Raw genomic sequence first — 25390 nt, forward strand, 5'->3', positions numbered from 1 at the left:
ACAAGATTATCCCCTACCCTCACCCCCCCACTCCACATCAAGGTGGACATGAGATTGGAGAAATGAATACAGCAGATGGTACAGATAGAAAAAAAAATCGATAAAAAGGATGGATATAACATTGTGCTTGGTTATTTTCCTATGTCACAACAAAACAAAACATTTCGGTGCAAATAGTTAATTCTTCCTCTTTTCCATTTAAGTCTGGTGGAGAAAAAAATACTTTTTCTATAATAAAATATGTGGTTTTTTTGGTTTTTTACTTTTTCTAACGTAACTTTTTTTCTTTTTTGCAGAAAATAATTTTGTAAACTGTCACTTCGCGGGCTGGGAGGCTCGATGCCACTTGGGTCCAGCTCGCCCCTTTGGAGGCAGAGCGTGAACCAAACCCGGGCGGGAGAGGGGGGACAGCTGAGGCGCAGGGCTGGGCGCGCATGGCGGACGGGGGTGAAGGCGTGGGCTGGGGGGAGCGGGCTAGAGGTCACTCTCGCCGTACAGCGCCGTGGAGAAGGACATGTAGTCCAGAGCACCGGGCACGGCGTCAGGGCCGGTGTAGGGGGCCATTCGCGCGATGCAGTACTCGGCCTGGTCAGGTGGCAGCTCACGGCGCAGCTCGTCCACAGTGATGTAGTTCTGCGGAGAGAGCGCGGTCAGGACGACGGGTCAGGGCGGCCGTAAAGCAAAGCGGCCGCAAAGGCCGGAGGCCGTAAACCTCACTCGTGACATTAGGTACCCCGTTCCGTCCCCATTCTGGCCCTGTCCTCATACTTCTGGATATAGAAATACGTGTGTGTGTGTTGTGTACATACACACATGCACATGTATATTACACATATATATATACGTATATATGTATGTGTATGTATATAAATATATACGATATATATATACACATATATAACCATATACATATGTGTGTATATAAATACGTATGCTATATATACATATACACATATATAACCATATACATGTGTGTAAATATATGATATATATACCTATACACATGCACATGTATATTGCACATACATATGTACATATATATGTATGTGTATGTATATAAATATATACGATATATATACATATATAACCATATACATATGTGTGTGTGTGTGTGTGTGTGTGTATATTTAAATCCCCTTACAAGTTTTCCACTTCTATAACTACTTGAGGCGGTTTCCAAGCTAACTGGAAGTGCTACCTGCACCTGTAATCTTTCCACGTATTGCTCTAGCCCGCCCCGACCTCAGGCTGGAGCAGGAACAGCAACACCATATCTGGTGGGACAGAGTAGGGCCCCTCACACCCACTCAGCTGGGCTCCGAGGACATCACCCAGTTCCTGCAACTTACATGAGCATCAAGTTTTGGGCATCATCGCCACAGACAGCTATCTGAACCGTGTTTGCAAACTTGGGGCCTGACCCCACCTGGCCTGATTCCCAGTCTGGGCCTCTGCTTTCTCCCCGCCTTGGGCTTGCCCATGAAAGTCTACTTGGAAGCTACTTCTTTTGGGAGCTTGAGGCTCCACAGGAGCTCAGGGGCTCTGACCCACAAGGCGGGCCCCCGTCCTATGCCCTACTTCTGCCAGAGTCCCCCAGGAGCCAGTCTGAAGGAGGGAGGGGCTGGCCCTCAGGTCACTTCAAAAGTCAGAAGACCAGGTCCCTTTCTGGGCCCCGGAGACCTCCTCTACAAAATGAGTCACTTCAAGGAGGTGGTTTCTCAGGGTCCTTCCAGCTCCAAAGTGCTATGACTCTAACATGCTGCCCTCGAACTTAAATCAGACGTTTAGGAACCACTTTGTGGGTTGAGTCTTTATTTCCACATAGATTGAGACATTGCAGAAACTATACTCCCTATTGGCTAAGGAAGGATGGCATAAGGATTATCCTGTGAATTTTTCAGAAAGGGAATCTGGCCTCTAGATGCCTCTGCCCCCAAATTCCTCTGGATGCTCCCATGTTTCCACTGTCAGGCAGGGCACTGCAGGGAACTTGGGAGATTTGGAAAATTGAAGCTGACTGCTGCTCAGGGTAGAAAAATGAGACACACGCTTCCTTCCTGCTCCCCACCTATACGCCATACCTTGTGCCCAGAATGATATAGGGGTGAAGTCCAAGCTCTCAGATGGACCTTCCATCACCCACTCACACACTCCACCTGACTGGACTGCCCTCCACCACCCATCATTCCATCACCAGTATCTCATCACAAGTATGACATGCAGTGTCCCTGGCAGGGGACCCCCTTAAGCTAACGCTGTGTCCTAATGCCTTAGCTGATCCCAGGACATTACAGAAATGGGTAGAGGTGACAGCAAGGAGGCCCGGGGCGGCGGGGGGGGGGGGGGGGGGGGGGGCGGGGGAGCAGCAGTGGAGGTGCTCACGACCACCCCTCCAGATCAGTCCGCCCCAGCATGGTGCCCACACCACAGCAGACCCACCTTATCCCCGGCCAGGATCTTGAAGGAAGCCATGACTTGGTCTGCTGTATCTGTGTCAGCCGTCTCACGGGACATAAAGTCGATGAAGGCCTGGAACGTCACTACCCCTAGGCGGTTGGGGTCCACAATGCTCATGATGCGGGCAAATTCTGCCTCTCCCTGGAGGGAAGAGCCAATCCCAGGCCTGTCATCCTCTCAGCCACGATCTCCTCTCTCTATGGACCTGAAGCCCCTGCGGGCTCGGAGTAGCCTGAGGCTATTAGAGAGGGCAAAGCAGACCCCTGACCTAACCTGGGTTGTCTTGAGGGCATGATAGGAACATAATACCCAATAGTGAAGACCCAGTTCAGGCTTCCCACCCTCTACGGATGCCTTGATTCCTCTTGGAGCAATAATGATAATGCTGATAATAATTAATGACAGCAATGGCTAACACTCACATAGCATATACTATATACCAGGCACTATTCTAAGTGCTGTGTATAATTCATTTAACCCTCCTCACAACCATATGAGGTAGGTATTTTTTATTATTTCCATCAGGTTTCAGATGAGAAACCTAAGGCCCAGACAGGCTTAGTGACTTGCCCAAGGTCACACAGCCAGTAGGTAGAAGAGCTGAGACTTGAACTTGGGTGGTCTGCCTCCACCGCACTGTACTTTCTATGTGTCAGACATGGGCACAGCACTCACGTGAGTTCCTTCATTTAACCATTACAACAGTAGGGCAGGGTTCCCCTCACCTTATCCAGGCCCCCAAGCTGGTGATGGCAGAGCTGGGATTTATTCCCGGGTTCCCTGTTTCTAAAGCCCGTGCCCCTGCCCCTCTGCTGGGCAGCCCATGGGCTCTGCACTCTGCACCACAGCCCAGGCATCGCCGGGCTGCCTGGCTGAGGCCCCTGTCCTGCTCAGAAGGCTGGCACGAGGGCTGGCAGCTGAGAAGGTTGGGGAGGGGCTTGAGGAAACGGCAAAGGGGCAGCAGGCCTGGCTGGAGCCATCACACGGGCAGAGGTGGAAATCTCCACGCCTCATGCAAGACGAAGCAGGACCAAGCCCCACCCAGAGTGCCCACCGCCAGTCCTTCCTGGCAGCCCTGGGGTCAGCCCCACCATCCACAGTGGGAGAGAAAAGGCCCACCTCCACTGTAAATATCAAAAGATAAACCAGCAGAGAGAGGCGAAAAGGCCAGGTCTCTGGGACACACACAGGCCCTGCGGCTGGGCTCAGCCTTCAGGGCGCCATCTTCCCCATGGACCAGAATCTTGAGGCCCCTCTGGGGAGGGCACCCCGAGCCCGAGGGCCTCCAGCCCGCCACGGCCAGGACTCGGCCTCTCGAGTCAGCTGGCTGCCCCTGGCCGGAGAGCGGGGTTTACATTACCATGTTGTAACCCATGGAGATAAGGCAGGCGCGGAAATCATCCGTGTCCATCATGCCTGTCTTCTTCTGTGGGGCCAGTGGCACCGAGACACAAGGAGGAAGGGCCGGCCGAGGGCCAGGAAGACATGGCCCAGGTGGCCAGAGGGGAGGTCGAGGTGTATGGTTTGGGGGTCAGGAAGGGGAGAGGAAGGTAGGAGGAGCAGATGCAAATACACATCCGGGAAAAAAGTCCACAGGAAGGAGGAAGACAGAGCAGGGAGATGCAAAAATCCGTCCACAGGATGGAGAGCGGCGAGGAGAGAGGAAGGTGGGCACCGAGCAGGTTCCCACGAAAGACAACAGAGGGCAGAGGTCGGAGTAGTGGGAGGAGGAGCCCGATACGGGCCAGGGGGGAACAGCAGGAGAAGACGAGCCCCGCGGCCCACAGGAAAGGGGAGACAGGGAGATCCAGACAGAGAGAGAAAAGAAAAAGGAGAAACGCGTTATTTCTCGCCCCGGACGCCACCCCTGAGCGTGCTCCATGCAGGAGGCGAGTACCTGGGGGTCGTTGCCAATATCATAACCCAAGCTGATGAGGCAGGCTTTGAACTCCTCGGGACCCAGCGTGCCGGAGTGATCCTGGGGCCGCCGTGCGCCAGCCAGCGAGCCATGCGGTGCCAGGGAGGTGGAGGCCGTGAGGGGAGGGGTGGGCCATGCCCCGGTGGAGGGTAGCGAGTGTGGGGAGACACAGGGACAAAGGCATGCGGATGGGGAGGGCGGAGGGTGGAGGGTCGGGGGAGGAGGGGAAATAAAAGTGCACACGGTTAGACACACAGACGAGGCCCAGGGGCCCTCTCCCTGGCACACTCAGCCCTGCTCCGGAAGGCAGGCCACAGGGGAGCACGGTGAGCCACAGGGGTAAGCAGCTGCCTCACAAGTGCCCAGCCCACCTCCGGCCCTACTGCCCAGACCGGGGTTTCCAGGAGGGTTCCACCCACCCAGGTGCCTGGAGGGCAGTGAAGCAGGCAGGGGGGGTGGGCAGCACCTAAGCCCATGCTCCCACCCCCTGTGGCCACCGCAAAGCCCCAGGGCACTGGGAGGGGCAGCTCACGCAGAACTGTCCTGTCCCAGAGCTAGGAGGAGAACCCAGGACTGACAACTCTGACACCCCCGCAGAGTGTCCCAAAGGCTACACCGGGGGGGAGGGAAGGAGGGAGCCCCTGCTCTGTCCTGAGGCAGAAGCAAGGGATGGTCCCCACAGCCAGGGGACAGCAGGCCTTCCCTTGAGGCTATGGCAGCCTGGCTCCCGGGGGTTGACTCCTGGTCGCAGGAGACCAAGGGTCAGGGGTCAAAGGCCCCCTCCTTAACTCACAATGCGAGCACTCTCTCCAGGAAAGCGGGGAAGCTCATGGGACACCAGGACAGCTTCTAAGGCTGGCTCGGTGCGGTGCAGAGTCAGGGCAGGCTGACAGCAGTTCCTCCCGGCCACCACCCCCTTCACTTGCCCAGGAAGCGGGCCCACGTGCTGGGCAGTGCCCTCCAGGGCCCTGGGGCAGGGGCTGGGGCTGCCCTAAGCGAGTGCAGGGGGCGGGGCTCACCCGGTCAAAGTGGTTGAAGGAAGCCCGGAACTCGTTCATCTGCTCCTGGCTGATGCCCTTGGCATCCCTGGTCAGGATCTGGTTCTCCACCTCATTGATGGTCCTGGCGATGGTGGTGAGGAGTTGCTCCCAGCCCACGCGGATGTGCTGGGGGTGGGCAGGGCCTGTCAGCAAAGGGGTCCCAGGCCTGGGCCACCCCTGCTACTCCTTCCCCTGACCATCAAAATGGCCAAAGCAATCGAACCAGGCCTTCTGTCCAGATTTACAGTGTCACCAGAGGCAGGGGGACCAGGACAAGGACAACCCACCAGGACAGAGGACCCTGATGATGAAGGGGGAAGCACAGGAGGGTGGTGGCCTCTGCCCGGGATGGCAGAGACCAGAATGACCAGTGTGGTCAGGTCAGGAAGGAGGGCAAAGTTGGCAGCAGGAAAAACTAAAGGACAAAAAAGTGGGTAATTCCCTGAATATCCAACTCCATAACCTCACACACACGCCTTCACGGTCAAAACAAGTAGGTCATTTAGAAAGCAGATGCCAAGCCAGCGTTTGGAGACCGCCAGCCTCAGAATCACCAGGCTGCTTGTTAAAAATTTAGATTCCTGAGCCCCATCCCAGACCTAGTGAATCAAATTCTGGAGATGGGGCCTGGAAATCTGCACTCTCAACAGGCTCCTCGGGAAATTCAGAAGGCACTGAGGACTGAAGACCCAGAGCTCCAGGAGTGAGGAGAAGCGAGTATCCCCTCACTTAAAAGCCAGAGTTTATCCTACTATGACCAGTTTTCTTGGATGATGGGTAACCCCCCACCACTACCCCAGCCCAGGATGGTGAAGCAGAAGGGGATCTGGGGCTCTGCCACCAACCTCCATGGTGTAGTTGGTGTGCTTGTTGTCGAAGATGAGTGCCTCCTGGATGAGCTGGTGGTCGCCCTCCAGCTGGTCGATCTTGGGCTTGTAGTTGACAATGCTCTTCTCGTATTGCCGCAGGTGGCTGAGCTGGTCCTCCAGGGTCCCGTGCATCTCAATGGAGATCCTCCCAATCTCCTGCTCACCCGGGAAGGAGGCCCTTGTCAGACCACCCCACTCTGGGCCCCTGGGGTGGAGACTGGGGCCCCCAGGTCATTGACCAACCCCTCAGATGATTCTTGGCATGGAAACAGCATCATAAAGGAGTATGACCAGCATTGTTATCACCGGCTGAATACCTCCTGTCTCTCGGGCACCTCTCAGCCTCAGGAAGGGGATGCAAGGTCAGTTGCTAACCTAAATGTTCACTCCTCTGCTCCTTAAACTCCCTTCCCAAGCCTCTTCCCGGCTACCATCCATCTCAGGCACTCTCCCACTGAGCTGGGTTCCTCACAGGCTCAGCGCACCTCACCTACCTTCTCAGTGGCCATGCTCCTGCTGTTCTGTTCCTAGGATGCCTGCCTTGCCCACCTCAATCCCACCTGTCTCTGTGGTCCAGGACTGATCCCCGTTTCTGTCAGTCTTTCATCCATGTAGACACACCTTGCTTGTAAAAGCACCTTCTGTGCACTCAGTTCAACTCAGCAAATATATCCCGAGCACCTACTATGCACAATGTGCTAAGCAGGTGGGGGTGGGATGCAGGGAAGACACAAACATGAACTCGATGTGGTCTCCGCCCTCAAGGAGCTCAGAGGGACACCATGCTCTAACCCACACAGTGTCCCTTCCTTACCTACATCACACCCGTACCTGTCCCAACAATTCAGCAAAAAATTCCATGCTTGCCCAAAGCTCGGTTCTCTCTCTGGGGAGATCACCCTGTCTGACCAAGCTCACAACTCAGGAGGAAGGGAGACCTGGTCAGCCACATAAGCCAAAGGGCAAGCCGAGTCAGTCACCTAGGTACTGCTCCTTCTGGGGGACCTTCTCATGTGACTCTTTAGTGGTGTCCCTGTGTGGGTCTTTGCTCTCAAACCAGACACCGGAATCACCCCACAGGCCTTCCCCGCATAGACTCCGCCCCCACCCACAGGGCAGCAGACCAGACGCCACAGTCCCCGCAGGTCCCGTCCCAGAGGAGACAGGGCAAGCCTGACGGGCTGGGATGGTGCTGGGAAGGGTGGAAACCCTCTCCCTGCTTCCCACGATGGGCCCCACCTCCATCTTGGTCTGGATCCAGGGCCCGATGACGTTGGCCTGGGCCGCAAACTGCTTGCGTAGCCTCTCGTTGTGCTGCTGGCGGGCGTGCTCCTCCGTCAGGGCCTGGTCCCTCCGAGGCACCAGCTGCCGTACCTGGGGCAGGAACAATCATGGGACATTGGGATGGGCCAGCCATCTGCCCCCATTTCGGCAGAGGAAATGGAAGAGCCGTGAAGGGAAGGGGCCAGTCAGTAATAGAGTGAACACATTGACCTGTTCTAGAAATTCAGCCATTCATTCACTTGACAGATAATGAGCACTTACTATGTGACAATGAAATCAATGAAAAATCAGTGAAAATCAACAACACACACAGACAAAAATCCCCGCCCCTCTGAAACTTACAGTGGCTCCGCCAACGCCCCACCCAGCCCTTGGACTCACATGGTCCCATTTGCCGTTGATCTCCTGAGGCGTGATGGTTGTGTAGGGGTTGGTGCCCGCCATGTTGACGTGGTAGGTCTGGACAATCTTGGACACCTCATTGTGGATGCCTAGGATGGCCAGGCGCTCCTTGTCCGCATCAGGGAGGGTGGCCTTGAACTGCTCATGGGCTGTGGTCAGTCCCTGGACATAGACGGGCATGCAGGAGAAGCCCAGTGACTGGGAGGGAAGTCCCAAGGGAGACCCAAGTCCCAAGGAGCCAAGAGAGACCTGCAGGCCCCAGGGTAGAGGTGGGTGGAGGGGCCACCGGAGGCCGGCCCCACACGAGCTGGGAGGCCCAGAGGTTATCAACCCAGGGCTCTCATGGCTGAGAACCAGGATGGCCGGGCTGCCCACGGGAAGATGCCGACAGCTTCACGCTCAGGACTGGTGAAGTCAGCAGCAACCCCCCGGGGGGCGCTCACCACCCCACAGTCAGGTCGGGGACAAGGGGTGCTCCAGGTCTGCTCCTCAGGTGACCTCCCCCAACACACGTTCCTCAGCACTTTGCAAAACCTTTTTCATCTGACACTCTGCAGCTGTACAAAAGAACAGCTTATTGCTACGAAATGGGCTCCTAGATAATTGTTAGGTTAAAAATATAAGGCTCGGGATACAGTTTATAATGAATTTTTGCATTAAAAAAGGGGCGTGGAGAAGAACATGTTAATAAATAAATGTGCTTGCCTACGCAGAGACCATGTGGTCATACTGCTCACCTCTGGGGAGGGGCACTCGGGGCTGGGGGACAAGGAAGGGAACTCATTGCTTCGCCTTTTTAGCTTTTAGATTTTATACCATGTGCATATATTACTGAGTCAAAGTAAATAAAATGCAAAGCTTTCAAATCTATAACATCCTGGGGATGCTACCCTCAGTCCTCTCCTTACAGGGGCAGTCCTGCAGTAGTGTGAGCCGTGGGCAGCTGGGGAGCCGGCCTCCGGGGGCAAGGGGGGGGCGGCAGCACACCTGGATCTCCTCGATAGTGTGCACGATGAAGGTGTCCTGCAGGTCCTCCATGGCCCCCTCCATCCAGTTGTTGAAGGGTGCGGCCCGCTTGGCATATTCCAAGTACAGCTGGTCAATGGTCTCCAGCAGTTTCTCTGTCCGCTGGGAGTGCCGATGGCATGGGGGTGGGGAGGTGTTTAGCAAAGTCATGTCCAGAATCACCGCGTCCCCCCCACCCCTATTCCCAACAGCCTTCGAGATCCTCCCGGCCAGCCCAAAGGGGTTCAGGTCTGGAAGCACAAGACTAACTCAGACAGAAAGAACAGGCTCTCTCTGAGGTGCTGGTTCTTAATATGGGGTGGATGGACCACCCCCCAACTGAGTCACCCAGCCTGGCCCCCAGAGAGTATGGTTTGGAGAACAAGAAAGTTCTCAAACAGCTGGGGTGGGGCTGAGTACACTAAACCGGGAGGATGGGATATGATTAGGACATCTTCATCAGGGCAAAGGCCAAGTCCAGGGTCAGTGTGAGCCTTCCATAGGCAGGACAGGCCTGGGGAAGGCCCAGGGAACCCAGTGGAGCCTCTTAGCCCAAAGCAAAGAGAGTCACGAAGCTGGAAGGAGCACACAGAGTTGCTGGAGGCAGGCCTCCATCTCCCTCGGGGGCCCTCACCTCCAGAGCTTCCCTCCGCTTCTGGGTTAGGGCCCCCAGATTGTCCCACTGGTCACAGATCTTTTGGCACCGGGCGTTGACACTGGGTGAGTCGTAATAGTCCAGCTCACTGGGAGGGAGGAGACAGGAAGAGTCAGATGACCCAGGTGACTTCCGTGGCCTGCTCTCCTCTCCCTGGGGCTGGGGTGCTGGTGGCACCGGAAGGCCAGGTGTGCTGGCTTCATGAAGACCTTCCAGGACTCCCCTCCCACTCTCAACTCCTCGGCTTTCAGGAGACCGCTGGCAGGAGACCAGAGAAGGCCAGTTCTCCTCTGCAAGGGCCCCCACCCCAACCCTGCCTGTAGGCCATGCCAGTCTTGACCCCAATGCCCAATGACAGGAAGCCACTAAGACCAGCTGAGAGCTCAGAGCCAAGACTTGGTCATCCTCTGGTCCCACACCAGTTACAGGTGAGGACCGAAGGCCTGGGACAGAACGATCACAGGCTATTCCCCACCTGGGGGGAACATCCTTAGCCTTCCGCACTGATGAGTTTTCAGGCCACACTCCCACCTCCCACAGCACCCCCCGCGCCCGCTGGGCCGGGCCTACTTGAGCTCCTGCGCAATGGCGGCGATCTGCTCCACGCGGTCCTGGTGGGCGGCCAGGTCGCTCTCGAAGGCCTCGTGCTTCTTGAGCAGGGCCTTGATCTCCGAGAGGGTGGCCGTCTCGTAATCCTTCTGTCGCAGCATGGCCTCTTTGCCTGGGGTCAGAGACAGGGCACAGGCTGGGCGGGAGCCGGGAGGCCCCACCTTCTTGACCCCAACTACCCACCCCTCAGGGCCCGGGAGGTCCACTTCTGGTACATCCCGAGGAGATGTGTCCTATATGATGATCAATTATCTGCAGTTCGAGAAAGCAGATGTGCAACCGGAACACCCATCCACGATGGGGCAGGGGCGGCAAAGTCACTACTTTCCACGGAGCATGTCAGGGCCATCAGGCGTGGTGATGTACAAAGGCTATGCCGGACTAGGAGGGGAAGTTAGGGCATAACATGAACTTTATAAATAGCAGGAAACAATGATCTATGCCTGTGGTATAACCAGGGAAAAACAAGCCAAGTCCCTCAGGGATACCCCATCTTTAGAGTTTCTCCAGTTATAGTTGCTGGTCCCCAGCAGCCCGGCAGGGACCCCTCCCCTCAATTACGCTCAGTGTGGGTACCATGTCCAGTGCACTCTGCACATAAGCCATCAGTGGCCAGAATCTTCTCCAATCATCAGGTGCACTGCCCTCCCTTTTTAGGGGCAAGGCAGACTTGGATTTCTTGGATTTTTGTTTCCCAGGAGGAAAAGGGGTTGAGAAATGACCTCCCAGACTGTTGTTAGACGATGGTTATCAGCTGCCCTGGGAAGCAGCTGCTGCAGGACAGGGGCTGACCTGGCCTTGCCTGCACTCCCACCTCCTGTGTTTGCACCCATCAGGGATGCTCAGCCCCTCTCAGTAAATGAAGGCTGGGCTGTAAGGTGACGGCTTCTTTCCTTCTCTCTACTCTTTTTTCTTTGTCAGAATAATAATATGACAAGTTTAGGGAAAAAATATCACAGATGAGCCTACTTATCTACTCCTTTTCAGTCTTGCCTTATATGGATGTTGTGTTAAAACCATCGGGTGTATATAAATAATGTTTCCTGCTTTTAAAATACTCAGCAGCACATCATCAGCTTCTACTCTGGCTCCAGCGGCTTTTACATGAGCCACTCTGATGGCTGCATGACATTCTGTTGCATGGCTGAACCGTCACTGGCGTAACCACTCATTGCCCTACCATGGGGCATTCAGGCCCCTCAGCTTGCACTATTGTAGATGGTCTCATCGCAAACATCCCAGACACGTGACTTCAGCCATGCTTAGGGTTAATTTTTTAGACAGTCTCAAGAAATGGAATTCCCATGTAAGCGGGCAATAACACTGTCAAGCGTGAGTACGTGTAGCCAGACTGCTGTGCCCAGCAGCTGTGCCGGCATCGACTACAGGCATGCCAGCACCTCTCATGCCCTTGCTGGTGGCTGGCAAGCTGGCGGGGCCAATCCTTGCTCTGTACCTTTTGGCAAGCTGTTCCTTGGCTCCGGAGAGGACACGATAGAAGCATGTGGGTGAATAGGTGCAATTTCCACCATCCGCCTTCTACTCCGCACAACCACGCTTGGATAAATAGCTCCGTACATGCACAGTGGAACGTGGGGCAGCAACCTCATATCACTGTATACAAAGCTCAGCAAACCCCCTCTGCTGAGTCAAGCACACTCCTATCCCCCACCAAGCCTCGCTACCCCCAAGTGGCCGTCCCTACTCGTCTCCAGCCTAATGTCCGAGGATCACAACAGAGCTGAGTGGGAGTGTCTTAGGGCACTGAGCTCCACTGGCCAGTTGGTCTGCCCCGGGGGCTCCAGCTGAAAAGGCTGCATGGCCCTAGGAGATCGGCAGCATGGCCCCCCTCTCCAGCCCCAACCCAGGTTCTGAGGAAAAGACCATTCCAGGTATGATCTTCTCTCTTTGGAGTTAACCTTAGCTGCCAACAAGCAGACACCAGACATGGCCCCAAGAACCTCCAGGTCAGAGTGATAGAGACACACAGGTGCTAAGGCCAGGGCTCCAGGTTATTACAATGGGAGGCCAGAAACAGGAGAAGGGCAGGCACTGGAGGGAAGACATCAAGGGCTACCATTTACTGAGTGTGTTACATGTGCCAGGCACCCAACTAAGCATAAAATGCACTTATGATATGTAAGCATATAACAACCCCATGAGGAGGTATGCTGAGTTGAATAGTGTCCCCCCAAAACTCGTGTGCAACCCAGAACCTCAGAATCTGACCTTATTTGGAAATAGGGTCTTTGCAGATGTAATTAGTTAATGAGGTCATACTGGATTAGGGTGGGCCCTAAACCCAATGACTGGTGTCTTTAGTAGAAAACTGAGAGGCAGACTGAGTCACAGAGACCCAGAGAGAAGCAGCCACGTGATGATGGAGGCAGAGATTGGAGTGATGCTGCTACAAGCCAAGGAACACCGAGGACTGCCAGCAACCACCAGACGTGGGGAAGAAGCATCGGACAACCTCCCCCTCAGAGCCTCCAGAAGGAGCCAACCCTGATGACAATTCAATTTAGGACTTCTAGTCTCCTGAACTGTGAGAGAATGCATTTCTGTCCTGTTAAACCACCCAGTTTATGGTAATTTGCAGCCCTAGGAAACTAATCCGGGAGGGTACATCATCACCTGCATGTAATAGACAAGGAAACAAGACCACTGGTCCAAGTTACACTGCTTCAAGGTGGCAGCGTCGGGGTTTGAACCCCAACCTAATTCAGGGAAGAAGAAATCATTATAGTGACAAGAATAATTAACACGTATATAGCATTGTACTATGCCAGGAACTCTTTTCCGTGCATCTAATGTATTAAGTCATTTAACCCTCATAAACCTATGAGGTTGGTACTATTATTGTCCCCACTTTACAGATGAGAAAACTGAGGCAACCAAAAGGCTGATGAACTTGCCTAATATCAAGGAACTAGCAAGAGACAAAACAAAACAAATAAAAAACAAGAAAAAAAGGAGTTGTGGCTGGTGGTTCAGCATGAAAGCCAGACCCTTGGAATAGGGGGCAGGGGCTAGGCTGGCCTTACCGTCCGTCCAGGCCTCGTGGATGGAGGCCTTCTGTCGGAACTTCTCTGCCAGGTGGTCGAGCCGCTCCAGCCTCCGGATCTCATTCAGCAGCCACTCCTCATAGCCCTTCTCTGCCTGCTCCAGGCAACCCCAGGCGTTGTTGATGTCCTGTTAAGGATGGGCGGCACAGGGTCAGCCCGCCTGGCCCCCGAGACCCCAGAGCTGCTCCATGCCTTCCAGGAGGAGCCTCCCCCCCCCGTCTCAGCCATCCCCGTCCAGCCCACACGGTGTTTCCCAGGGCTCCCGGGCACCAGGCCTCCTGGACAGAGAGTGGGGCCACCCAGCTACGGGGCGTTGTGTGTGCAGCTCAGTGGGGAGAAAGCCCAAGGCCCTCTGTGCTCCAGGACTGGCTTCTGACAGGATTCTGAGCAATCACAGAGGTCACAGGGCCAGCCAGGGAGACAGATCAACAGACTGAACGAGGCAGGCAGGTGTGGGAGCCTCCCAGCCTTCCCACATTTCTGGGTCCACTCACGGGCCCCAGCCTCCGGGCCCTGGGCAATAGCCTGGAGCCTGTAGGGACCCTGGCCTGGGTGAGCCAGCCAAGAGTTGCCCAGAGATAGTGACAGGTGCTGAGCACAAACCCACAGGCCTTCACAGGGAGCCACTGACAGGGCCATCCCCTACAGTTAGCACAAGGGCACCCCTGGGCAGTGATGGCTGACCCAGCTCGAGTGCCACCCAGGTCCCTGCCATGTGCCGGGGGCCGCGCTGCGTCCCCCCAGAGGAGGGGCTTTACAGCACAGAGCACCCCCCCCCAGCTAGCAGCAGCTCCGGCCGTCTAAAAACTGCTGATTCATCCTGGAACCTGCAAAAGGACTGCAATTTTCCAAACTGCCATGTACAACGTCGCAGCCTTTTTCCTGTCCCCCAGAGTCCCCCCCCAGGATCCTGCTTCCTTTTCCAATGCTGTTTGCATGCTTCTCCCCTTCCCTTCCATTCCTGCCTTATGTGCTCATGTCTCCTCATCAACTCTCCATTGCAAAGGGTAAAAAGCTCTATCCTGTTGAATTTTAAATTTTCTTTTACATGTTTCTCTGGCTCATAAAATTTCTCAAGTTCTGAGGAGAGGGTAAAAGAGGGAGGAATAACAAAAAGTGACATAAATGAAGAAAATTTTATGACATGGAAACCTGGTCACAATATATTGTGTTCTTTTTTTAAGCAGCTTATTAATTAAAACATGCTTTAGGGTTCCCTTAAAAATTATATTTACAGAGACTAAAAGAATCTCTTCCCCCCCAACGTCTTTTAAGTTGATCCTGGGTAGTAAGATTATGAATAATTTCTATTTTCTGAATTTTGCTTATTTTTACCTTTGAAATATCCTACCAAAAAAATCTATTACTTAAGGTAATAAAAAAAATTTTTAAGTAAGATTCCATGAAAGTGAAAATTATCCTTATTGCTATTATACCCTGTTTGGTTCAACATGTCAAGAGGAATTTTGTTTGCAAAGATGATTTTTTTGAGGGGTAGGGAGGAAGGTGCTGGGGGCAGATCCAAGTGGATGTTCAGGGGTCTGGAAGGGCAAGTCTGACCCGGAATGGTGAGGAGAGAAGGGGCTCTGTTCCTGGGGAGGGAGGAAACCCCACATGGCTGAGTGTGGGCTGGAGCCTGGGCGGTCACCTGGAAGGGAGAACTGGTCTCTGGAGCAGGGTGGGCAGGTAGAGAGCACACGCCCCCGCCCTGCCCCACTCACGATGCCACCTTTGATGGTGACCGGGCACAGCTCAGGGTGGGGGCGGTCCGGGTGCTCACCGAGACCATCCTGCCCTCGGAGGGCATGAAGGCGGGCCGGTTGCTGAGGCGCAGCTTGGTCTGCAGCGTGTTGAAGTTGATCTCCAGCTGGCACTTCTCCTGCACCTTGGGCGGCTTGTGCAGGCGCCGGTAGTCGCGGAAGTCCTCCAGCTTCTGCTGCATGGCGTGCATGGTGTTCTCGGGCGCCCGGTTCTCCAGCCACGGGATGGTGCGGCGGATCCACTCCAGCAGCTGGAGGGAGCGGGGGAGGATGCTGGGATGGGGGCAAGGACTGGCCTCCCTCTCCTCCTGATGCTGGGGGGGCATCTCTCCTGACAGCACACTCTTTCCCAACTACCACCCCAGGCCATTCGGCCAGGTTCCACGGTGTTCCCTCTGAGAATCAAAGGCCTCATGAAGCCTGGCCGCTAGGGTACGTCAACTCACAGCCAGCATCACTCAACCTCCCTGCTCTGCCAAGGGAAGACCTGGGGGCAAGATGGCTCAGCTAAGAGCAGGAGACCCGAGTTCTATTTCTAGGTCTACTACCTGGCTGGGCCTCAGTTTCCTCATCTTACCATGGAGGTGTGAACACTCATTCCCTGAGGCCCCTGCCACCTGACCTTCTAGGATTCTAGAATGTGGGTCCCTGACTCAAAAAGGAAGAGGCTGGCCTCTCGGGCACAGGCAGGGATTGTTTTCCTCGATGAGGTGATGGAGGAGGAGGAGGAGGAGGAGTGGAAGTGATGAGAGGAAAGACGTGATCCCCTGCCAGGTACCAGGCACGTGGCCTGAACTAACTCATCTGAATGATGACGAGAGCTACGTGGTCATGGGGTTAAGTACTGTGATCCTGCCTCAGGTGGCGGAGGAGGTAACCAAGGCACTGTGAGGCTCTGTGACTTGCCAAGGTGACCGAGGTGGAATGGTAGCACAGAGGTTAAACCCAGGCACCTGGGCACCAGAACTTGGGTTGTCACTATGCTGGACGGCAGATCTGATCTACCAAGAGGCTGGGCTGGGCTGTTCAGAGGGCTGAATTCTTCTAAGGAAGAAGCAAGTGGGGCTCTAACCCCAATGCAGCCAGTGGCAGAGCAGCAAATCCAGTCCTGTCCACTCCTGTCCCCTGGGTGGGCCCGGCTGCTAAGCTAGCCTGAGCCAGCACTGATTTACTCCCCGTTCACGTCCTCTCAGAACCGCACACTCCTTTTCTAGTCCAAGCGAAACCCCCAGAACAACAGTACACTCACTGATCTCGAAGGGCCTCCAAGGTCCCTTAGCACAGCTTTCACTTGTTAAGTGAAAACAAAACAAGACCCAGAGAGGTGAAGGGATTTCCCAGGCTTACTCTCGGTGATAGAAAAAGCCTGGAACTCGGCTCTCCAAAGCCCAGATTGGCCCCTGACCCACCCTCTGTGGGAGCAGAGCCGAAGCTGCCCTAGGAGGACTGCTAGGGATGAGGGATGACACCCAGTCTGGGACTGTGCCTGGGCACAGATTTGGAGGTACGGGTTCTGGGGCTCCCTTGTCTCTCAGGGTAGGGCGGCAGGGCCTTGCCGGGGCCAGGCCAGGAGCACCCAGAGGTACCCACATCGCTGGCCAGCTTCTCGTAGTCTTCCATGAGCTGCTCATTCTCCTGGTTGACGGCCAGCACCTTGCAGATGCGATTGGCGGCTGTCTCGGCCTGGCAACAAGACAGAGAGGGTCACGGTCAGCCTCACAACGGCGGGAGCACCTGGCACACGCCTGCGGTGACAAGGTCTCCTCCCACCCCTGCAGGTCACGCGGTTGGAAGGCACCTCCCAAGACTCTGAATTCACAGGCTCTCCTCACCATCCTCTTTGCCAGCCCGGGCCGAGTCCCACAGATCAAGCGAGCCCAGACGGAGATCTTAGTGGCTGAACTGGGGGCCCCTGAAGAAGAGCCTAAGTTTGAGATCCAACATGTATGTTGGGAAGAAACTAATCCAATGACTGGTATAATCGAAATACTCAGCTCAGGTGGAGGGGTGAGAAAATCCATGCCCATCCTGGGGCATGGAGACCCTGGGATTCCCAAGGCTCAGGCTTTCAGACTGGCTTTGCCAGGATCTTGGAGATGCAGGAATTCAAATCTGGGAGTCCTAGAATAAGGTGCTGATAAGGAGCGGGGCCTCTCAGGACCCCTGCAGAATCTCTCTAGGCTCCTGGCCCAGAGCCCAAAGAACTTTAGAGAAGCTGCAGGAATTAAGGATCAACCCAGCACAGGCAGGATGTCCAGAAAGTCGCCACGGGCACCTCCGGGAAAGCTAAGCGCACATTCCACACCGAGTGCTGGGCCAGCAGACACCCGATGTGGGCCTTGGTGGCAAGAGGAACGAAATAGGACTGAACGGCAATCGGATGCAAAGGCCCAGAAACCCCAGGGGACACTGCTTCTCCCGCTTAGAGGGCATGGTGCACCTGACACCGGCAGGGGCCAGGCGCTCCTAAACCCACTTTGCTCAGGTGATCTTTAAATGCAGTTCTTGTGCACATCCTAACCCAACTGCAAGGGGAGGGGAACTCGCAGCCGTTTTGGGGTCCTGTGATAGGAAGATGGCCTAAGGGTGGCAGCAGATAATGCCAATGAGCAAACAGATACGCATCCTGGGGCCCTGGAGAAGGGTGACCGTGCAGACGACAAAGGTTTAAGGGGGAGAAAGATGGGACCTTGCACCCGATTGATGAACAAGACAAAACGGATTTCAACTGCAGCAAGATAAACTGAGGCTAGGCATCAGGAAGAAGTTCCTGAGAATGACGGTGCTTTGACTTGGGAAGGAACAACTGAGAAGATGTAAATGCTTTTTCATTGCAGAACTCTGCAAATAGAACACACGCCCACCAAATCATGTGATGCGTGGGTGACTGCCAGGAGGTGTGTGTGCGAGGGGGCAGGATGAGATCACCATAAAGGTTCTTTCAAGCTCCAAGCGACGACACTGCACCCTCCAGGGTGAGGTGTCAGGGCGCGTGGGCCTCTAGCAGGAGAGCTGTGGGCGTGGCCAGAGGGGGGAGCTGAGAGTCCCAGGTCTCAAGAAACTGAGACAAGCAATCACATCCTTAGGTCCTCACCCGCTGCGCCCCAACCTAACTCTGTCCTGGAGATGCCTAGGCCACTTCTCACAGGACCATCAGGAACTCCTGACGGATCGTCCTTCTTCTTAGGAACCAACAAGCAAACATGGGGGATCCCAAGAGGCCACAAGGAGGGAAATTCCTTCCTGGAGCCCGTCCCAGAAGATGCGGGGCCCCGGAACGAGCAGGGTCATGGGAACTGGGCTGATGTCCCCATGAAGCTGCCCCAGGAATCTGCCTGGAGTCACCGGGGCCACTTCCCTTGAAGGCTGGGGAGGGGACCCGGGGGAGGCCAGTGCTCTCCCGTGTGCTGACATGTATGTAAGAATGTGGGGTGGCTGCAAAGCCCCCAGCCCAACGTGCTGATCAAGCAAGTAAGAATCACAGGTAGCCCCTAATCATCGGCAAGAAGCAGCTGCCACTGTGATGGCGAACGGATCAAGCCCACCTTCACCGTGTTATCTTCCTGATTCATCTTGAGATCCTGGGCTCAGAGGCCATAAGCTTTGATTTGTGTGTCAATTCATGAACTTGGTGGACTGAGTGAGGCCTGCGCTCATGGGATTCTAGAAGACACTCCTGCGGGCCTTAAGGGCCTCGGCCGTCCCTCAGAGGCTCCAGGGTCAAAGGGGGCTCCTTTTGGATGAAGTCTAGGGGAGTTCCCGAGTGGGCCTCCTGGGGACTTTTTATAAAGATCATCAAATGGGCTGAGAAAATATTTTATAGAAACAGGCCAAAGGATGACTTCCAAGTGCCAAAGGAAAAGATTACTGGAAATATGTGTTGACCCTTCCATGGTTTGTTTTTTTGTTTTTTATGACCCACTTTAAGGTGTATTGTTATACAACGTAATACAAAACAATGTGCTTAGTTTTATATTAGTTATTTGTTTCTAAGTTATGGATTATTAGCCCCAGAGTGCTTAGCTATCCCCAGATGAAACCCTCAGCTATTCCAGGCCAAACTGCCACTCTACTAATCAGCATCACATTAGCTGGTACAGGTACAGTGTGGCGAGGAAGCAGCCTCAATGCCGGTGACATCAAACAGCCAAATGAGGCCAAATGACGCGCCGTGGCGCTGCCACCCACCACCTACAGAGTCATGCGAGTGCCACGAAGATCTCATCTGTGACATTTTTAGTCAAAAATCTCCCAAATCTAGCTAGACTTGCCCATTTCCTTCCTCCCACAGCTTCCCACTGCCTAGTCTTTCTCCACGTCCCAAGTCAGCTCCCTGCCTTGGTGTTCCTGCCAGCGAGGCCCCCAGACAGAAGGGGGCCAACCCCACGGCGCTCAGCCCTGACCCCAGCTACCGACTCTGGCTTTGCCCCCAATCCTCACTCCGGGCAGCGGGACGAACGTGCTCTCCTCTGGAGGCTGCACTGTCACACCATGAAGCGTCGCACAAGCTGTGACCACCTTCCTCAACCTTCCCTGAGCCTTTCAGTTGCAGATCCTCACCACTCAACACTTAAGACCCTCAAGCTCCAGTGTGTCCTGCTCAAGAAAGCCTCCGTGTCCCGCAGCCCTGCAGCGCCCCTCCCCTGCTCAGGTCTGCAGCAGAGCAGAGATCAGACCACAGCATCATGAGCTTCTTTTATTAAGAGTTTTCCCGGATGGACCATGAATCCCTTGAGGGCAGGAACGGGGTTTCTTTCCCTTAGAAGATTCACAACCAGCTGGTGACAAATGGAAGGCTGCAAACAGCATCATCTACTCCTAAAAGCATCCAGAACCCCCTACAGCAAGTCCAGTTCGTGCCCTAAAAGGCTGTTTCTCAGAAACAGTTCCCAATAGGCCATGAATGTTAAAGCAACAAACTACACAAAGAAACTCTGGTTGCTCACAAGCCATTCTAAATCCCTCCAGGGGAAGAGGAGGGGAGAGGAAAAATGAGAAAGAATGAGAACCAAAACCAACACGTCAAACAGAAGTTGGTCCTCATCTGACTAGGAACGTCAATCACACACACCTGCATCCATCCAAGTACAGTATCCACACAGGCACACAAACATGTGTACACCTGCATGCACGCATGTATTAGACTCGGCTGTCTTTCTAGTTCCACCGCCCAAGGCTTGATAAGAGAAAGACAGTGAAGAGGATGCGGGGCACTGGGCGTGGGTTTCAGGAGACTTTTCCCCATTGGCTCCAGACAGGGAGACAGTCAAGACAAGAAGAGTCTATGAGTCTGAAAGATTCCTCCTTCTTCCACGGGAGAGGGGCAAGATTCCCCTCCCACTGGCCTGCTGAGCTATAAGCAGTTGCCTGACTCCTTCAAAGTGGGATGGGAGGGGCAACTCTGGGTGAGGCCCCTGACCCAGGACGTGAGAGGAACACGCCCCCCCATCCCCACCCCCCCACCCCATCCCCCCAACTGGTGATCTTGTCCTCATGTATGGACAAAAGGAGCATGAAATGATTGCAACAGGGATGAGTGAGAGGGAAGAGGGCATGGGGGGAGGTGGTATGAGATTCGGGAGGGAGAAAAGCAGACTGCTTCACACACACACACGCACACACACACGCGCACGCACACACACGCATGCACACACACACGCACACACACGCTCCCTTCCGAGCATCAACAGCCAGGACACAGGGAAGGCTTCAGAGGCAGGGAAGGCCAGTGTCAACGGGCATGAAGCCCAGGAGAGAACCCTGCAGGAGCAGGGGAGGAGGAGGAAGGAGAGCTGGAAAGAGGGGAGAGACCACGGCAGAGAGCTCAGCCTAGCCCTGGGTGCAGGCAAGACTCTGTGTGGTTCTCAGGGCTGGAGGCCCAGTGAGGCAAGTAGACAGGTGGTGCGCACATCCTGCCTAAAAGGTGGGGCGTAAGAGGGGCCAGAAGAAGCTGACAAGAAAGAGCAGCGGCAGAGGTGGGACAAAGAGAAAGAAGAAGCAAGAGGCAGGCCAGAGAAGAGGCGGAAAAGGGCTGGGCCTCCTGGGGATGCTGGGACACCCAGGATGGGGAGACTCCAGGCGGGGCTGCTTCGTATCAGGCAGTACCCATGAGGCCTGGAAGGAAAGTGAGGAAGGTCTTGGGTGCCCATCCAGGCAGGGAATGGGGCCGCTGCTAGCCCACATAATGCTTTTATATATATATATATTTTAAAGGCACCTCTTCCCCAAGGCACTTCTATTGCAAAACTGTCATACTTATTCTGTTAGAAGACATTTTTACTGCCATTTGCAAGATTATTTTTGTAAAAAATATTCAACTCTTCATGGTCTATGGTGCACACAGGGCACCCTTGGGTAGTACGCAACCTGCACCACTGTCCCTGGCAGGCATGGTTGGGAAGGATCAGGCAGGACCCTGAGCCTCTGGACTGGACACCAGGGGGAAGGCAGAAGACTTCGCCCTGCCCTGGTTGCTGGGTAGTTTGAGAGGGTAGTCTTGCTTAAGTAGATGGAGGGAGAGAGAGAGAAGTGAGGAGGTCCTGGATATTTAAGAGAATAGGCAGGAAGCAGAGCCAGGAACTGTGCTGCTTGGGATAAGGGCTCTCAACTCAGTGCAGGGAAGGAGCTGAGACCGCAAGCTTGTTTCCTGTTTGTGGCACCTATTATGCCCAGCGTGTAGGGGCAGAGATGCAGGCCATCCAGAGGCTGGCATTCTCAGGCATCTTTAAGTGTCCTGGCCAAAGCTCAGAGAGCATCTTGCCCTCCTACAAGAGGCTGGGGTTGGGGTAGGGGGAGGGGAGCTTTTCTAATCCCGCCTTTCATTCCAGGGGCTGCAGTTCCAAGGGGCTGGGGCTGGAGTATCCAGGGCGATGGAAGAGATGGGCAAAAGGGCGCTGGGAGAGAGGGCGAGGCCGAGGGAGAGCTCACCTTCTGCGCACCGAGAAGGCGTGGCAGTGACATGAAACATTAGGTCACATGGCCTTCCCATCCGGCCTTAGCGTGCCTACACATCTGCACAGAGAAGGAGAAGAGGTTGAGAGAAGAAAGTAGGCAGCAGCGGCGCAGAACAAACCCAAACAGCCATGGTGGACAGAGCACACAAGACAGACAGACAATGAGGGAATGGGCAGAAAGAGAAAATGAGATGATGGGAGGAGAAAGGGGCTGGGGTGGGAGAGAGATAGGGAAGAGGTGGGGAAAAAGGGGGGAGAGGGGGTGGGGCTGGGGAAGGCTGGGCAGAGGGTCGGGGAGGCGGGAGCGTCGCCCCATCATGCATTTCAAAACAGGCCACTCAGACTCCATGCAGAGGGTGGGAAATTTGCCTGAGTATGTGGCAGCTCCAAGGCCCAGAGCTGAGAGGGCCAAGCCTGTGGTCTGTCGTCATAGCGACCTGGATGTTGTGCTTCTGGGGTCCTGCCTGTGAGGGGACCTGGGGGAGGGGCGCCTGCCACCCGAGATAAGCCTGCTAATGAAAATATTCAAATCTTCAGTGTCTGCAGTGTGAATGACGCCTTTGTGGAGTGCAGAACCTATACAACTGGACTTTAACCTCAGGCCTCCCTGGGCAAACCTGGGTCAGGACACTTGAAGTGTTCACCACGGCCCACCCTTTCCCTTCGTCTCCCCAAGGGGTTGTGCAGAATGACCCCGCATGGGGGCCTCAGGCAAGATATAGAAGGCGCCAAGGCCCAAGAGGGCTGTGGACAGATTTGCTAAACTACGCCTGTGAGCGGGAGAAAGGCGGGGGCTTCGTGACACCTCTGTAGAACAGGTCAGTGAAGACAGGAGGCACCTCCCCAGATCTGCCTCCGTAAGGCACGCCTGCTGCTCTGTTAAAGCCTTAGCTTCAACAGAGGTGGGCACAGAGGGGCTGCTGCCCACAGCGCTTCCAGGCCTCCAGAACCACCCCTGGCTGATTTCACCCATGCCGCCCTTCCTGCTGAAGCCTGCCATCTGGGTCCCAGAAGGTGACCGCTTTCCCAGTGTTCTCCAAGGCAGTAGAGGAAGATGAGAGAAAGCAGAGGGGCGGGTGGGAGAGGAGTTGAGCAAGAACGACATGCCACGTTGGCACCGGGGGCTGACGCTACCGAAGAGACAGACCACTGGACCCTGTCGCCAAGCAGAGGCGGGGAGAGGAGGGGCGGGAGGGCATGGCTTGGGGTCTGGCATGAGGTGTGCTGGGCAAGGAAGGAGCAGGGGGCCCCGGGTACCTTCTGGGCTCCAGAGAAGGCGTGGTAGAAGCTGGACACGTAAGTCATGATGGCTTTCTCATCCGGGCGGGCGGTTCCGACGATGTCTGTCAAGAAAATATCTGGAGTTAAAGCCAGCTGGTGAACACATGATACGCTTCCTGATGTGATGGGGAAAGCAGCTCTCAGAACCACCAAGTCTTCTTGCCAAGACGCTGAGCCTGCATCTAACCAGCCATCTGGCATCAACTTCCACTTATGGGAACGCGAGAGGTAGAGGAAGGAGTGAAATGGTACCCGAGGAAGGAAACAGACAAACCAGAGTAAGGGGTACTCGGGACAGCTGGCCTGGGTTCTACTACAAGTTCAATGTCAGGAACGAAAGGGGTCGGAGGGAAGAGAGAAGTGCGACAGATTAGAAAAACCACAAGAAATAGAACAACGAAATGCCACGTGCAGACTCTGTTTGGATCTGGATCAAAACAAAGCAACTAAAAAGAAATAATGGGGAAATTTGATTCTGAACTGGGCAGCAGATGTATCAAGGAATTACTGTCAATTTGCTTGGTGTGAAAATTATTTTATGATTGCATAAGAAAATATTGCTATTTTTAAGGTATGTATTCTGAAGTATGTAGTAGTGAGATGCTGTGATGTCTGGGACTTGCTTTAAAATATTTCAACAAAGAAAACAAAAGCGAAAAAAAAAGAAAGTGTGACAAAATCTCAATAACTGTTCTATCTGGATGGTGGGTATATGGAAGTTTATTATATTATTCTCCCTGCTTTTGCACGTTTGAAAATGGCCTTACAACTTGACAGACATTGTCACAAACTATCATATCTTCCATCTATTCTCCTAAGGGCCCATTCATCTTTCCAAAAAGTCATTTGTATTTCCACAAGTGCCCTCTCTCCCACTCCCTTTCCCCTGTGAAGTCAGGTATGTATATAGACCCCAAACTCAAATCACCCCTTTGAGTTACTCATCACTGCAAGCTCCCATGTGTGTCCATGATGCACATGATAATAAACTTTTTTTCCCCTCCCCTACAACAACAAAGGACCACTGCGCTCCACCCCGGCACCCACTACCCCGACTCCAAGACCAAGACGAGGATCATGCTCAGGCAGCCCTTTTCGACACCAGCTACCACTTCTCCCTCCAAACCTCAGGGAATCTGTCTGCGGAATCCCTGAGAGGCAAGTGACCCCCTGGCTCCCCAAATGAAGACCAAGCCTTCTCCCTTCTAGCCTCAGGTGCGGGGCCTGCCCTTCCTGGCCGCTGGATGCAGCCGGGAGAAGAGCCGAAGGCCCAGAAGGAAAGCGCCTTTCACCTTCTGCATCCAACATCTTGGGGATGTCCAGGTACTTCTCCGCCACATCGAAGGCCGTGTTCAGGTTTGTAAGTGGGTCGTCCTAGGGGGAGAAGAAGAAGAAGGTGGGTGAGAGGCACAAGAAGTCTCTGGCTACCCCCATCTCGATGATCACCAAGACTGGGGGCAGGGGGACTGCCACATGCCGCGGAGCAACGAAGCCCGTGCGCCACAACTACTGAGCCTGCGCTCTAGAGCCTGCGAGCCACAACTGCTGAGCCTGAGTGCTGCAACTACTGAAGCCCACGTGCCTAGAGCCCGTGCTCCAGAGCAAGAGAAGCCACCACAGTGAGATGCCCAAGCACCGCAACAAAGAGTAGCCCCCACTCGCCGCCAACTAGAGAAAGCCTGTGCTCAGCAACGAAGATCCAATGCAGCCAAAAATAAATACAATTAAAAAAGAAAGAAAGAAAGAAATGCAAGCTGAGACCAGGCACTGGCCTGGGAGCCATCGGTCTTGGCTTCTGGTTTCAGCTCCGCCACCAGCCAGCTGGACTGGTAAGTAACCTAACCTCAGTCTCCCCGCCTATTACTCAAGAGTTGGCCTAGGAGCTCTCAAGCCCCTTTGGCGCTCATATTCCATGAAATTTGGGGCTCCTTCAAACAGCTACAGTCTTCTGACTATATTCTGGCTCTGCTATCTTCTCAAGAAAACTTATTGGGGATTGGTGAGGAGGTGGAGTAATTGGAACCCTTGTGCACTGTTGGTGGGATTGTAAAATGGTGCAGCTGCTGTGGAAAACAGTACAGAGGTTCCTCAA

At 54.5% G+C, this 25390-nt stretch overlaps 1 protein-coding gene across 3 annotated transcripts in view; it reads right to left on the reverse strand.

Moving 5' to 3' along the window:
* Window positions 1-220: 220 nt before the first annotated feature.
* ACTN1 (actinin alpha 1) overlaps window positions 221-25390 on the reverse strand; it is a 95768-nt gene continuing 70598 nt past the window's right edge. Inside the window, exons 7-22 of one of the 3 annotated variants that reach the window (XM_007184347.3) lie at window positions 24591-24672; window positions 23275-23360; window positions 16655-16747; window positions 15085-15315; window positions 13284-13431; window positions 10201-10351; window positions 9610-9718; window positions 8958-9098; window positions 7950-8132; window positions 7524-7658; window positions 6261-6440; window positions 5395-5541; window positions 4355-4435; window positions 3818-3883; window positions 2440-2598; window positions 221-633 (exon numbers count right to left, since the gene is read on the reverse strand). In XM_007184347.3, the coding sequence (XP_007184409.1) occupies window positions 475-633; window positions 2440-2598; window positions 3818-3883; window positions 4355-4435; window positions 5395-5541; window positions 6261-6440; window positions 7524-7658; window positions 7950-8132; window positions 8958-9098; window positions 9610-9718; window positions 10201-10351; window positions 13284-13431; window positions 15085-15315; window positions 16655-16747; window positions 23275-23360; window positions 24591-24672 (2151 nt within the window). In that variant the 3' untranslated portion in view covers window positions 221-474. The remainder of the gene's footprint in view (window positions 634-2439; window positions 2599-3817; window positions 3884-4354; window positions 4436-5394; window positions 5542-6260; window positions 6441-7523; window positions 7659-7949; window positions 8133-8957; window positions 9099-9609; window positions 9719-10200; window positions 10352-13283; window positions 13432-15084; window positions 15316-16654; window positions 16748-23274; window positions 23361-24590; window positions 24673-25390) is intronic. The other 2 variants (XM_007184349.3, XM_007184348.3) reach the window with 2 other exon arrangements.

This window comes from Balaenoptera acutorostrata, chromosome 3 (assembly GCF_949987535.1).
Source record: "Balaenoptera acutorostrata chromosome 3, mBalAcu1.1, whole genome shotgun sequence".
In the NCBI taxonomy this organism is placed as follows: Eukaryota; Metazoa; Chordata; class Mammalia; order Artiodactyla; family Balaenopteridae; genus Balaenoptera; species Balaenoptera acutorostrata.